Source organism: Bos indicus x Bos taurus, chromosome 9 (genome assembly GCF_003369695.1).
Source record: "Bos indicus x Bos taurus breed Angus x Brahman F1 hybrid chromosome 9, Bos_hybrid_MaternalHap_v2.0, whole genome shotgun sequence".
Classification (NCBI taxonomy): domain Eukaryota; kingdom Metazoa; phylum Chordata; class Mammalia; order Artiodactyla; family Bovidae; genus Bos; species Bos indicus x Bos taurus.
The window spans coordinates 43,081,897-43,096,059 of record NC_040084.1 but is presented as its reverse complement, the minus strand read 5'-3'; the positions used below and the strand labels follow the sequence as shown (position 1 = coordinate 43,096,059).

The 14,163-nt window shown below is 44.5% G+C and overlaps 1 protein-coding gene across 1 annotated transcript; it reads right to left on the bottom strand.

Annotated features, from left to right (window-relative positions):
* Positions 1-1,294: 1,294 nt before the first annotated feature.
* CD24 (CD24 molecule) lies at positions 1,295-6,648 on the bottom strand. Its single transcript, XM_027551298.1, has 3 exons — positions 6,427-6,648; positions 5,744-5,914; positions 1,295-2,978 (listed from the first exon to the last, which is right to left on the bottom strand). The coding sequence occupies exons 1-3, from the start codon at positions 6,631-6,633 to the stop codon at positions 2,814-2,816; spliced, it is 543 nt and encodes a 180-aa protein (XP_027407099.1). The 5' UTR covers positions 6,634-6,648; the 3' UTR covers positions 1,295-2,813.
* Between the last annotated feature and the right edge of the window lie 7,515 nt (positions 6,649-14,163).

Genomic DNA, 14,163 nt, shown 5'->3' with positions numbered 1-14,163 from the left:
TACATGGGACCACATCATCTAGAAGGGTAGCATTTTAAAGAAATAAACAGTTATTCTGAATATGGATTTGCCTTCCCCGCATACAATGCGTCTACCAAAACTACTATCTTTGGACTCACAGAAAATCGTATCAACCATCATGGAGACCCACGCAACATTTCTTCTGATCAAGGAACTTACTACCAAATTGCAGCCTTTCTCTGGCTAGAGCTAAAAGTCCAGGGCTTCCCAGGTGGTGCTAGTGGTAAAGAATCCACCTGCCAAGGCAGAAGACACAAGAGTCATAGATTTAATCCCTGGTTCGAGAAGATCTCATGAAATAAGAAATGGCAACCCACTTCAGTATTCTTGCCTGGAAGATTCCATGGACAGACAACAGCCTGGCAGGCTACAGTCCACAGGGCTGCAAAGAGTTGGACACGATTAAGCAACTAAGCAGCGGAAGTCCAGGACTATACTTTAATAGGAGTCAAAAGAGTTCAGGAGTACTAAAGGAGCAGATGGAAATGTGGCCTCCTGTACAGATATGAAAATAGTGCCAGTGATTAAGCAGACTAAAGGATTTAGCTTGTGTTGTTCCCCCCACCATGATTTCCCTCCAGATCCTCCATGCTGCTGCTGCTGCTACGTCGCTTCAGTTGTGTCCAACTCTGTGTGACCCCATAGACGGCAGCCCACCAGGCTCCCCCGTCCCTGGGATTCTCCAGGCAAGAACACTGGAGTGGGTTGCCATCTCCTTCTCCAATGCATGAAAGTGAAAAGTGAAAGGGAAGTCGCTCAGTCGTGTCCGACTCTTAGCGACCCCATAGACTGCAGCCTACCAGGCTCCTCCATCCATGGGGTTTTCCAGGCAAGAGTGCTGGAGTGGGGTGCCATTGCCTTCTCCTCCATACCTCAGCTTAAATGTCCAAGACCATCCATACTCAGTCACAGCTCATGACTTGCCACTCTGGCCTGTTTTCCTCACAGCACTACTTGCCAGTGTACTGCCTATTTGTCATTATGCATACTCTTTTTCTCAATTATAGTAAAAAGCCTTGTCGAGCAAGTTCAGCATTCAATCAAACTTCAGTATCCTGACGCATAGCTGGCATTCAATAGTTGCTGAGTAAGGGATGCCCACTTAAAGCCTGAAAGATGTCATTTTTCAGATGAATCCTTTAATCAAGACATGTTGCTAGTTGCCAATGCAAAACAGCTTAAAATGTTCTGTTTAATAGGAAAATATTGAGGTATGTCCCTAGTGGTTTAAATACTCATACAACCATGATAAACTCACAAAGTATTCCAGGCATTGGGAAAAACTTATAATTCAATGGATTGCTCTTCCAGCCATCTCTTTTTATTTACAGTTTGTGTTTAATGCAAATCAATTTCATAACATGAAAAGTTACTATGAATCAAAGCATAAATACACAAACACAATATACAATCCAAAACAGATATACAGCATTCAGGTGTGAAACAAAAGGGAATGTTCATTCACACACACAGTAGCTTGAGATCTGTTGGATATGTTTATTCCAGTGTTGGTTTCTAAAGATGGAAAAAAAAATGACTTTGGTTTTCAAAACTACTGTGGCCATATTAGATTCTGGAATATCTAAGCATCAGTGTGTGACCATGTGAACAAAAGACTTTAGGGAGTATCTATTTTTAAAAAGGTTACTGTGCATCAAGGCAGTTGTGAGAAGATTTATTTTCCAAAATCAAGCCCATTTTAGGCTTAGGACCAGGTTCTAACTACCTAAAAATATCAAATGATAACAAAAAGTGTTCCAAATGTGGCTACTCTGATTCAGTTTAAAAAGAAGTATTTACAGAAAAGAGTATAAAAGTTTTTCTAAATTCAATGTAAGCAAGCTTCCAGTATTGACTTCACAAATATTTGATTTAGTTTGGCTCCTTCACATATTAGCCTTTTTCATTTCAAAATTTGTCAATTTTACCTTCAAAACAGATCATTTTTTTAAACTGTAAAAGTTATTCAATGTATGCAGAAATAAAAAATATTTTGAAATTCATTGACAGCAATGTACTTCTATTCTTTGTTATCTGTTTAAATGAATCTAGTGTTCTTTTTGAATAGGAATAGTATGTAAGCAAAATGCATTCATTATGCTTGAATTTGGGGTAGATTAATCCATCTTTGCCCTGGCACTATATAAAAAGTCAAATGCAATGTCAGCCCAAAGCCCCAGAGGAAAAGTTCAGTTCCCAAGAGAACAGTTGATAGCTTAACATAAAATTTTAATCTATCGTATGTCAGCATTAAATTAGTACTGCTGAAACAACACTTTGAGAATTTACAGGAACTCCTGGAAGTTTCTGCTAATGTACATACAAATAGAATCATAGAAGCTTTCTGTTTTACCTAATTGTTTTATGGCCTTATAAATTTAACAAACCAAATGCAAACTGAATCTGTTCCACAGCCCATTCTTTATCTCTAAGTAAGATAAAATCTATTCTCATTTTCAAGGTAGAGCTTTATGTGTCCATACTTCTTAAGCCACATTTAAGGAAATCATCTCAACTAATTTTGGACGTTGTCTCTCTTCATCTTGTACAGGTAACTCCAGCAGATTTAATATTGGCATTCATCATCTAGTCAGACCCTTCACATGCTCTTCAAACAAATTTGGGATCCTCAATAATTTCTGTCAATTAAATAAGGTGTGGAATTAGCAGATTTATTCAATGAAGACTTCTTTTTCTCTCTTTTTTTTTCCTTTGTCACACAGGATGTATAGATGCCATTTGAACTGGATTTAGAAGATGGTGGAGTACAGATGTTTCTTCGCCTGAGTCTCTTAACAGTAGAGATGTAGAAGGGAGACCGAGATCACAAAGAGACTGGCTGTTGACTGCAGAGTACCATCGCTTGCCTTGGTGGTGGCATTGGCTGGATGAGGGGCAGGTGAGGTAGTCTGGGAGGAGTTACTTGGTGTTACAACAGTTGTTTGATTTGAGTAAGTCTAAAATATATAAAAAGTTACACTGATCAATTTCCACATTACAGTTGTCTCTCCACATACATTTTATATGCCATTAAGATAGATGATACAGTCTCAGGTTGGTTTTTTTTTCCCCATTATTCCCTTAGCCACATCATTTCATTCTGAATTTCTTAGTCCCACCAAGATCCTTTAGTTTCAAAAACAACTACCTAGTGATGATTAATGACTGCAAGTAACAATAACCAAAAACAAGCAAACAAAAATGTTCTTCAATAACTATGTAACTCCCAAGTATATGACTTGACCCTTAATTCTTTATAAAGTAATAAGGAACCAAGGTAACTAACCCACTTTCTGTGATTATACTGACTGACTGGTGTTACAAATAGGCTTCTTCTACTTTCTCAAGAAGGGGGAGATTTTAAAGTTGCACTAATAATTTGGATTTTAAAATACAGTAATTTGAGACATATGTTATGAGAATTGAGTCTCTGTCTTCCTGAATTCGCTGGATAACTTTCACCTACCTGTTTAATACAACCTTGCATTAAAAGTAAGGGCCCCTGGATATCTTATCTGCTCCTTTGAAGTCTGGAAACAGTATACAGCCCTTCTCAAAAACGGCCACAATATTTAAGTTGAAAAATATAATGAGCCTCTGCCTTAAGGCAAAATGATTTCACCCAAAGCATCATAAAGTCGGAATGACTTCACAACAGACGAGACGGTTTGATGTTGGTTTCACGAGCAGCAGCCCTCCTGCCTGGTCACTAAGCCCAGCACTGTGGCCAAGGACCAAGGTCCCCCAGCACCCCAGTGCCTAAGTGGCATCATTCACCACACTGTTTTTCAAGTCATAAAATGCACAGTCCAGCAGGGCACATGGTAATCTCTTCTTTGTCAGGGAACAAAGGCAGATGGGAGATTTCAGCTCTCACTGCAAGAGAGGGTTTTAAAGGGCTTCTGATTACAGCTGGAACAAGAACCTGGCACCAAGCAGGTCTGGGCCACATGTATGTTTGGCTACCAATCAATTCAAAGATAAAACCATTTTATCCTTTGTTGTAAATCCATAGAAAACCCAGCTTCTTTTGTTGTAAAACCCATAAGGACATTCAGCAAACATCGACTAAAAATTTTATAAAGCCTATCTAAAATAGACTAATTTTAAAAATCTCAATGAAATCAAATATATTTATTTGGCACCTACCCAACAGAGTGTGCTACCAAGAAGAAAAGCACTCCTAGTAAAAGGAAAGCATTAATAATATGGGGAACAATTTAAAACAGGGCTCCTTATTTGGGGGCAGGACCTGATTTGGGATCCCTGAAGGTAATCTGTTCTTATCCAACAAAGCCTTGGTGCATCAGGTGAGTTTAAAAAAAAACAAACCAGAGCCCAGTGCATCCATAGGAGAATCAAAGGGTCCTCCACACCAATGAAAAAAACTAATGTTAATATATGAAATTGACAGTAAACATAAATTTCCCTACTAAGCTATCAAAGATTTATTTGCTTAACCTCAAACCTCTGAAATTTAGGGGTGTGGGACGGAATCTGGCTGGGAAAGGAGATGGGGCGGGGTGGGAGAGACCAGCGTTTCCAGTGGCCACGCCCCTCCCCCACCGAGGAATAGAGAAAGGCTCGGGAGAGCAGCCGACCCGCAAAACAATAGGGTACAGTTACCCGGTCCGCGGAGCGGAAGACGAGGAGCGCACCTCTCTCAGGCTGCGCTCCCAGGTGAGCCCGGCGGCTGGATGTCTGGGGACCTGGCGCACCCAACTTTTTCGGAAGAAGTGCTAAGGAGACCCTCCTCAGAAAGCCCCAACGGAAGGCGATGGAGACCCAACCGCTCGGGCACCCCTACCTACCCTCCAAGTCCAAGCTACCGGAGACAAATGCCCCTTCTTGCCCTCCCAGCGCCCCCCGACTTCGGTCTCTCAGGCTCAGCCGCCGCTGGCCTCCCTCGCGGCCGCTGCGCACCCACCCGCCGGACACCGTGGGCAAGATGTGTTCCCGGGACAGAGGATCTGAGGAGGCCGCGGGGACAGGGACAAAGCCTGGCGGGGAATCGGGACACAAATGTCCCATCCGCCGCCTGTCCAGAGATAGCCAATCTGGCTAACAGAGGGTTCCGTTGGTGACTTGTAAGGTCGTCCCCAGGATAGCACAGGGTCAGGAGAGGGTCCCCCCCCCCCAGACTTCAGCCCCGAAACACGCGGGACTGGGGTGGCTTAACAGGGTCAGTAACTGGGGCTTGCTAGGGATCCACGAACTAGCTCTGAGTGGAGGATGGGCGAGAGCTGCGCCCCCCGAAGGGGATCTTCCTCTCTCTTTGTGTGATGCGCTAGGGGACGCGAAGACACTCGTACAGGGAAGCGGGGCGCTCGTGGGATCCAGGGACGACCTCCCCAAAGGGTCTGAGGTCTCTGGGTGCTCCAGGGGTAGGGAGAGCGCCTTCTTTCCCGCTCTGCATGAAAGCGGGCAGTGGGCGACAGGCAGCCTGTGAAGGACTATGCGAAACCTGGGGTGGGGCAAGGTCCTCCTAGCCCACGCGTGTAGGTGCTTTGTTCTCGGGGCTGCCTAAAGGGTGGGGACAGCCTGCTAGGAAGTGGAAAGTGGGCTCCAAATTGCCGCCCCCTCTCCCCCCAGATCAGATTGTACTAGATTCTCTCTCCTAGTTCGGGTCCACAACCGAAGGTGGGGGCGCAGACCGGTTCAGGCGGTCCCTCCCGCCTCGGGCGCGGCCCCTGAGCCCCCTCGCCGGGCGCCAGGACCTCACCTGCGTAGGTAAGAGCAGCGCCAGAAGCAGCAGCCCCAGTCCGAGCCTGGCTACGATCGCTCTCCCCATGTCCGCTCCGTCGGTGCGCAGCGCGTCTCGCTGGATTGCAGGGTGCCGAAGGATCGCTGGCGGGGTGCAGGCAAGGTGGGGAGCGCGGCCGGCGGGCGGGACCTTATATACCGGGCCAGCCACAATAGCCGTGACGTGGCGCCGCCCGCCCACCCGCGCTCCCCTCCTCCACCGCCGCCCCCCGCGCGCGCCCGCCGGCCGCCTCCCCTCCTCCCTGCCTCCCGGCCCCGGCCGGGTTCGCAGCGCCCTCTCCTTCCGCCGGCCCGGAGACCCCGGGGCGGCAGGTGGGCGGCCGGCACCGCCGGCTCCCGGAGGGATGCTTTATGTTTTCCCCCGGCGGGCAGTGTGCAGGCTGGCGCAGGGCGCCCAGTGACTCCCACACAGGACCCGGGGCGAACTCGTGAGCCGCACACTCCGCTCCCAGGCCCGGGCCCAAGTTTCCTTTGTTTCCCCCGACCTGCCATCTTATCCCCCCAAAAGAAAAGTCTTCAGCCTCCCGCGCAACGCGCAGCCTCCACTCCTGGCTCTAGCTGCTGCGCGGACCCCGACTTGGGTTTTCTCAAATCTCCGCCCCATAGGAAAGGGGAGTTTTCGGGCTTTGCGGTGTCCCGGACCTGGCAAGGGGCACCGGGTGCCGGCAGGCGCGCTCCCTTCTCAGGCTGGTCGGTCGGGCTCGCAGGCGGCGCCCGCGCTCGGAGCACCGCGTGTGCTCTGCCCCTCGCCGGTCGCGCCTTCCCCTTCCCCCCGCCACTCGCTTTGTTTTTGGAGCTCCTCGTGCTCGCCGGTCTGTGAGGGTTCCCTGGGGCATCCCACGTCCGCATCCTCCCGAGAGGTGGGGAGCCGCCCACCGGGCGCAGACTGGCTGCCCTGACACTGGCGACAACTGAGTTTTGGTTCTCGGCGCTCCACCCTGCCGCCGCTGGCGGACAGGGGCGAAGAGACCGTGACCTGCCCTGACGGATGGTCCCCCTCCCCAGCCCTAAAGGCCCCTTCAGCCCTCCCCACGTGGCTTTGCTACTAGGTCCCACCCAGGGAGCGGGAACCTCCCTGGCGGTCCCTCTAGAATTCGCTGCCCCAGTGGAATTCCTGGGGACAGGCTTTTTTGGCCTCTGTTGCAACGCACTTGCTCGTTGTTTTCTGTTTAAAGAGCAAAAGCTTTTGGGATAAGGCTATTACTTTTCCATAGCTGCCATTAGGCAGTTTAATGAACTGGCGCCTGTAGGAGATTAGTCCTTATTATGCAGATTTGAGTGGAATATATTTTCCAACCATCCTACTGTCAAAACTTTCAAGAATACAGTGAAAAGTAGAAACTATTTTACTGGTGGATATTTAAAAATTTAATTTGTAATTGCGTTACTTAATCTTTTTTTATTTAAAGTTTGCCGACTGTTTTCAGGTCTTGGAAGCAGAGTCCAGACATAGTAAAGCTATTGTTTAGTGGCTCAGTCCTGTCCAACTCTTTGCAACCCCATGGACTGTAGCCCGCCAGGCTCCTCTCTGTCCATGGGATTTTCTGGCAAGAATACTTGGGTGGGTTGCCCATTCCACCTCCAGGGGATCTTCCCGACCCAGGGATGAAACCACATCTCCTGCTTGGCAGGCAGATTCATTATGGCTGAGCCACCGGGAAGCAGTATGGCTGTAAATGTATTTAACTGTTACTTTTGCAGAACAGCCTAGTTAAACAAGGTTTGTTTTATGGGAGCAGAGTAGAGATGGAATCCACAGTACCCGGTCTGTGACTGAATGGGCTTGTGCCCTTCTGGCCAGTCACTTTAACTCAGTAACTTTCCACTTTAGTACATACTTGGGAACACAGGAATTTCTGTCCTGCACCAGTGGACTTTCCTGTTTTACAGTGTTATCACACTGTTTAGAAATAACCTGGTCTTTTCCAGGGCATGAATGGGCTGTGGCCCAGAAGTGCCTAGTCCCAGGGGAGGTCCCATAGTAAGTTCTTCAGAGAATGCTTGTTGAACTAAATGGTGGTATTCACAGGATACATTAATTATTTTGTCCTTCATCTTCTTTTCCTATTCCTTCTTTCCTCCTCCTCCCTCCTCCTTGTTACTGATTTCAAGAGATGAACTAATGGAGTGCTAAAGAAGACTCTAGAGCCAGCTCTCCTTGGTCCAAATCCTGGTTGTGCTACTTCTACCTGCGGCAAAAAGCCTGTTTCTTCATCTTTAAATTGAAGATGATGGAGACATTATTAAATTTATATAAAGGGTTATTGCGGGACTTGCCTGGCGGTCCCGTGGCTATGCCTCCACACTGCCAATGCAGGGGGCCCAAGTTCAATTCCTGGTCAGGGAACTAGATCCCACATGCCGCAACTGGGAGTTCTCATGCCACGACTAAAAGATCCTGAGTGCCGCAACTAACAATCCCACATACCAGAACGAAGATCAAAACTCCCATGTGCCGCAGCCAAAACCTGGCCCAGCCAAATTAATGAATAAATATTAAAGGGTTGTTGTCTATAAAGTGTTAGAACAGAGCCTGTCTTACACTGGGAGCTCTCAGGTAATGTTTGTTCCTGCCCTGAAGGTGCCAGGAACCTTCTTTGCAGCTGTATGATTCATGAAAGACATACCAAGCACCAAAAAGTACTTAAATCTGGTAAGGCAACTCATCACCAGTTAATGATCACGCATAATTCACAAAGCAAGACCCTTCAGATCTGTCTAGCAGTTCCTCTGGACATCCTATAAGGGGCATTACCTATGGCCATTTTGTGGCCTGGAGGCTTAACGCTCCTAGGGAAGTCCTCATTACAAACTCCCATGCTGCTGTATTTCCTATATGGCAAGAATCTCAAGTAAACCGCTTAAACCTTTCTTCCAGGTTTCTTTCAGTGAATTCCTTCTTCCTATTCATTCTTCTTTTCTGGTTTTCCATAGTTGTTTGCTTTTCCCTTTAGCCAATAATAGTTCATACTCCTAAGACTAAATTGAGAATCTCAATGGTTATCCTGGAATATTTAAGACACATGGCCAATTTACATTTTTATAAAGAAAGTATTTCATGGAATGATCTTGAAACTGATGGATTCCATAAATTGGAATCGTAGCTTTAAGTTTTAATATTTTTTCATGAGATAGCATGTGACCCAACTTTTAGATGCTAGTTCTAAGTAAAATTAAGGGAGTGATACATACAATTTCTAAATGCAGAACTGTGAAGAGTGATGAAGAACCTGAGCCTAGGTAGACTCTGGGGTCAGACCTGGACTTAAACCCTGCTCTATCACTTTCTAGGGATCTGACTTTGAGTGAGTTTTCCAACCTCCAATGACTCAATTTTCTCATCTGGAAAATGGGCCAATAATACCTGCCTCACAGGGCTATGATCTTCAATGAGATGACATGTACATTTAGCAGAGTGCCTGGCACATAGTAAGGACTCACTAAGCTGCCATTTCTACTGCTGTAGGATCTAGTAATTATAATGTGTCTTTTGAAATCTTTCATTTGTGTAGCAATTACTCTTTTTTTCAGCATCTTTGCAGGTGGTATTTTCTACGGGCACCTATGAGGTCAGTAAGGCAAACTTCATTTCTGAGGCACAGAGAAGTTAAGTTACTTACCCACAGCCACATAGCCAGTTTATAGTGCCTCACCTAAAGCCAGAACCAAGGTTTCCTGACCCAGGTCCCAAGTGTTTTCTGAGAGGCCCATCTCCCTTACCCCACATTCTCTTCATTGAGCACTCAAACAATATTTACTAGCTGAATAGGCTAATATTAAGGGAGCAGATTAATTTGCTTTTTAAGGCAAAATAGTAATCCTAATTCTAGGGGGACAGAAGATATTATTTGACATGTTTAGCAATTGTCAACAAAATGGATGTGAAATGTGATAGAAATTCCATGTATTTAATTTTGATCTATCCTGGTTTTTTAGCTAAGCTTTTGTTCCACACCCAGGAACTCCAGCTGGGAGATGGCAGTGAAGGTAACCAAGTGAAGGAGCATTTTTAGTTGAGTAGGTTCCAAGTCCCCTTGCTAGAGTTTGTTCAATCAGCAGATGATGCAGCCGGACTCTCTGTGGGGACATGCTGCCCCCTACTGGCCATATAAACCCCTCAGTTCTCACTGCCAGAAAATAAAACCCCTCTGTTGTGCGAACCATAAAAGCCTTGAAATGTTGAAGACTTGTAAAGCTAATAAACTTTACTAAAGAATCTCCTGATGAAGGTAAGAGAATGAAAAAGTTGGCTTAAAATTCAACATTCAAAAAACTAAGATCATGGCATGTGGTCCCATTACTTCATGGCAAATAGATGGGGGGCGGGGGCGGGGGGGGAGTGAAACAGCGGCAGATTTTCCTGGGCTCCAAAATCACCGCAAACGGTGACTATAGCCACAAAATTAAAAGCCGCTTGCTCCTTGGAAGGAGAGCTATGACAAGCCTAGACAGCATATTAAAAAACAAATGTCACTTTGATGACAAAAATCTCTATAGTCAAAGCTATGGTTTTTCCAGTAGTCACGTATAGATGTGAGAGTTGGACAATAAAGAAGACTGAGTGCTGAAGAAATTATGCTTTCGGACTGTGGTGCTGGAGAAGACTCTTGAGAGTCCCTTTGGACAGCAAGGAGATCCAACCAGTCCGTCCTAAAGGAGATCAGTCCTGGGTGTTCATTGGAAGGGATGATGTTGAAGCTGAAGCTCCAATACTTTGGCCGCCTGATCCGAAGAGCTGACTCATTGGAGAAGACCCTGATGCTGGGAAAGATTGAGGGCAGGAGAAGGGGGTGACAGAGGATGAGATGGTTGGATGGCATCATCGACTCAATGGACATGAGTTTGAGCCAACTCCGGGAGATGGTGAAGGATAGGGAAGCCTGGCATGCTGCAGTCCATTGGGTCACAGAGTTGGACACAACTGAGCAACAACAATCAATCTCTTAGGCGAATTTGGTGTCTCCATTGTGTTTTGACAAGGATGTAAGAAAGCCAGTCTTCTCATCCATGCTGATGGGATTATGGAATGGAATTTTATATTTATCAATATTAAAAATATATGTCCCCTTAGACTTAGCAGTTCTAATTTTAGGAACTTAGCCTACAGATATACTTACAGAAATGCAAAAGGGTATATGTTCAAGGATATTTTGCAGCATTGCTTTTAAGAGTAAAGCATTAGAAATTACCTAATTATCTGCAGATAATGTCCCAACTAATGATAGTATATCCAAATATCACAAAATATTATAAATCATTTAGAAAAGCACAATATGTACTACAAAGGAAAATATCCAAATAAATTCTTAAGTGAAAAAAAGTAATGTACAGAATAATGTATATACTAGGGAACTGTGTTTTACAAAGAGAGAAAGAAAAGGCTAGGCAGAAAGAAATTATTATTATTTCCAAAGGAATAGGCGAGAAATAGATAGTGGCACTTGCCACTGAGGAGGAAGCTGGCTGGTCAGGCCACAGAAGAAATAAGAGCCATTTTTCATTACATGCTGGTTTGTACTCCATTCACAAATAGATAAAATTATTTAAATAAAGTAATGTCAATACATTCTGTAGCTGACTCCTATAAAGCAAGTGTGTTTGCATGCCCCCTCCCACCAAGGAGCCCTCCTTCCATCATTGACAGGTTCTTGAAATTATAGTTTTGCATCAGTTCATCCATTCTATGACAACTCGTCCCATTAAAAGAGTAATATAGGTCCAATATAGAAAATTTTGGAAAATACAAAAAAATTATAGTAAAGAATATTAAAATTACCCATAGCCCGCTAACCAGAAATAACCACTAATAATAAATTTTTAATATTTTCTTTTTGATTATATATGTATATATTCAGATTTAGAGTTTGCTGACTGACTTGTTTTGCTGAACTAGGAGCAAATGTGCATAAAGTTATCTTTTTTTCCCACTCAATAGAAAATAGTAAAAAACAATCATAAAATTTGAAATCACATTACATGATTAATGAAATGATAGGGTGACCTGTGCAGGTGACAACCAGGGTTTCTGCAAGATCCAAATTCACCTAGGGCTTCCTGGCTTCAGTTTGGTGCACTGGGAGCAATTATCTGCTCCAAATATTGACGGGGATGATTCAGGCTTTGGGGGTTGGCAGGACTTCTGAGATAGCAGTGTCAATTTCTGGATGTTTTTGGAGCTGGGAGTACACTGGGGTATCTGCATCCCTGATCTCCAAGAAGGGATGTCTGTGGTCCCCCTGCCCAACCTTGTCCTCCCTCTATTCCCAACACCCTAGAAAGACTTTAGTTCAGCCTTATTAGCATTAGACAAGAGGAGCCAATAAGGATGACAGCCAGTAGCATTGTATCTGAATTCGTGTTATCTCAGGACATATTTTTGGCAGGCTTTACTGTATTTTTCTTTGTCATTACATATTCTTCAAAAATATTATTCATAATGACTTTACAAAATTCTTTTTTATTGGATGTTTGTTCCTCTTATAGATAACCTCATAAACATCCTAACACGCATTTTGTTTTCATTTCTAGCTATTTTCTTACGATACATTCCTGGTTTGGATCCTGAAATAAACTGCCAAGTTGTTGTCTAGAAATGTGCACTTAAAACAGCAATGTGTGGGATTGCCAAATCCACAAATCTTTGCTAAATGTGAGAATTATATATTTTTTAAAATTTCATAGGACAAAAATCTCATTTTTATTTGCATTTTCACTATTGTTGTTAAGTCACAAAGTTGTGTCTGACTCTTTGTGACTCCGTAGACTGCAGTACACCAGGCTTCCCTGTCCTTCACCGCTCTCCCAGAGTTGGCACAAACTCATGTCCATTGAGTCGGTGATGCCATCCAACCATCTCATCCTCTGTCATCCCCTTCTCCTCCTGCCTTCAGTCTTTTCCAGCATCAGGGTCTTTTCCAGTGAGTCAGTTTTTTCCAGATGCGAAGTCATCAGGTGGTCATCTTTTCCAGATGCGAAGGCATCAGGTGGTCAAAGTATTGGAGCTTCAGATTCAGTATCAGTCCTTCCAATAAATATTCAGGATTGATCTCCTTTAGGACTGACTGGTTTTTATCAGCTATTTGTTAGTCATTTGGAATTTTCTTTCTATGAATTGTTCTGCATACATTTTTCATATCCACAAAAGTGACGTGTCATGAGTGTGCTCAGGGTGAGGAGACAGTAGACTCAGATGTTACTTGGTTAGTTCATCTAGAACCTACATATGGAAGGGTTGCAGAGGTAGGTCAGTGTAGTCAGCAGGGTTTCACAGAGAGATCTGCAATATATTTTCCAAGATAGTCAGAACATGTCTTCAGACCCTGAAATCCTTGGGGGTACATAATCGCAGGTGATAAAATCTGGGTGAATGAGGGTGAGATCAGACTTTCTGTAAGCTTACTGGTCTCTCTTGACACTTGGTCTTACATACATGAGAGTAAAACAACTCTGTAGGTAAACTCTAAACATGTACTACAGGCCACAGCCATGAGACCTGGAACATCTCTTCAATCCTAGAGATACACTACACACTTCATGATTACAGGGTATGGTACCCTGAGGCACGAACTTGGTCCTCTTAATCACTTTCAGCCTCAAAGAGGAACACATCCTAGTTCAAATACATTTGGAAGTTAGAATATTTACTGTAGGTCTTAGTTCACATATCTGTGGGTATCAAGCTAATAAGTTCTTGAGTCAGCTAAAAGGCTCTCCCTGTTCTGTTCTTATGTGTTGTAAGAACCCTCTGTTGGTGTTTAGTTGCTGAGTCTTGTCTGGCTCTTTTACAACCCTAAGGACTGTAGCCCGCCAGGCTCCTCTGTTCATGGGATTTCCCAGGCCAGAATACTAGAGTGGGTTGCCATTTCCTTCTCCAGGGGATCTTCCCAACCCAGGGATCAAACCCACGTCTCTTGTGTCTCCTGCATTGGCAGGCGGATTCTTTACCACTGAGCCACCTGGGAAGCACTAAGAACTCTTTACATATTAAGAATCATTTGCTCATTAGAGATTCATATGAGTGAGGCGTTTGCTCATATGCTTATAACTGACAAGAGTCCAATTAAGGCTGAGGGTGGCCAGACAGTACCAAGTGTACCAATCTAGAAGGGACCCTACAGTATCATCAGAAGTAAAATGAGAAAGAAAACATTTTCTTTAAAACCATCCTCTTCAGAAAATTCTGTATGTGGTTAAAAGAAATATTTGATATGCACATGGGGAAGTACTCAATGCAGTAATATCCCAACTGTTACCTGTTTTCTTATTTATTTTGCCAGCTAATTTGTTTGAGATAATGGAGGACATGTTGAATGGTGCAGCCACTGGGAGCCCCTCTTCCTTCAATTTCTGAAACTCTTCTCTCAAGAAAGGTAGAAATGG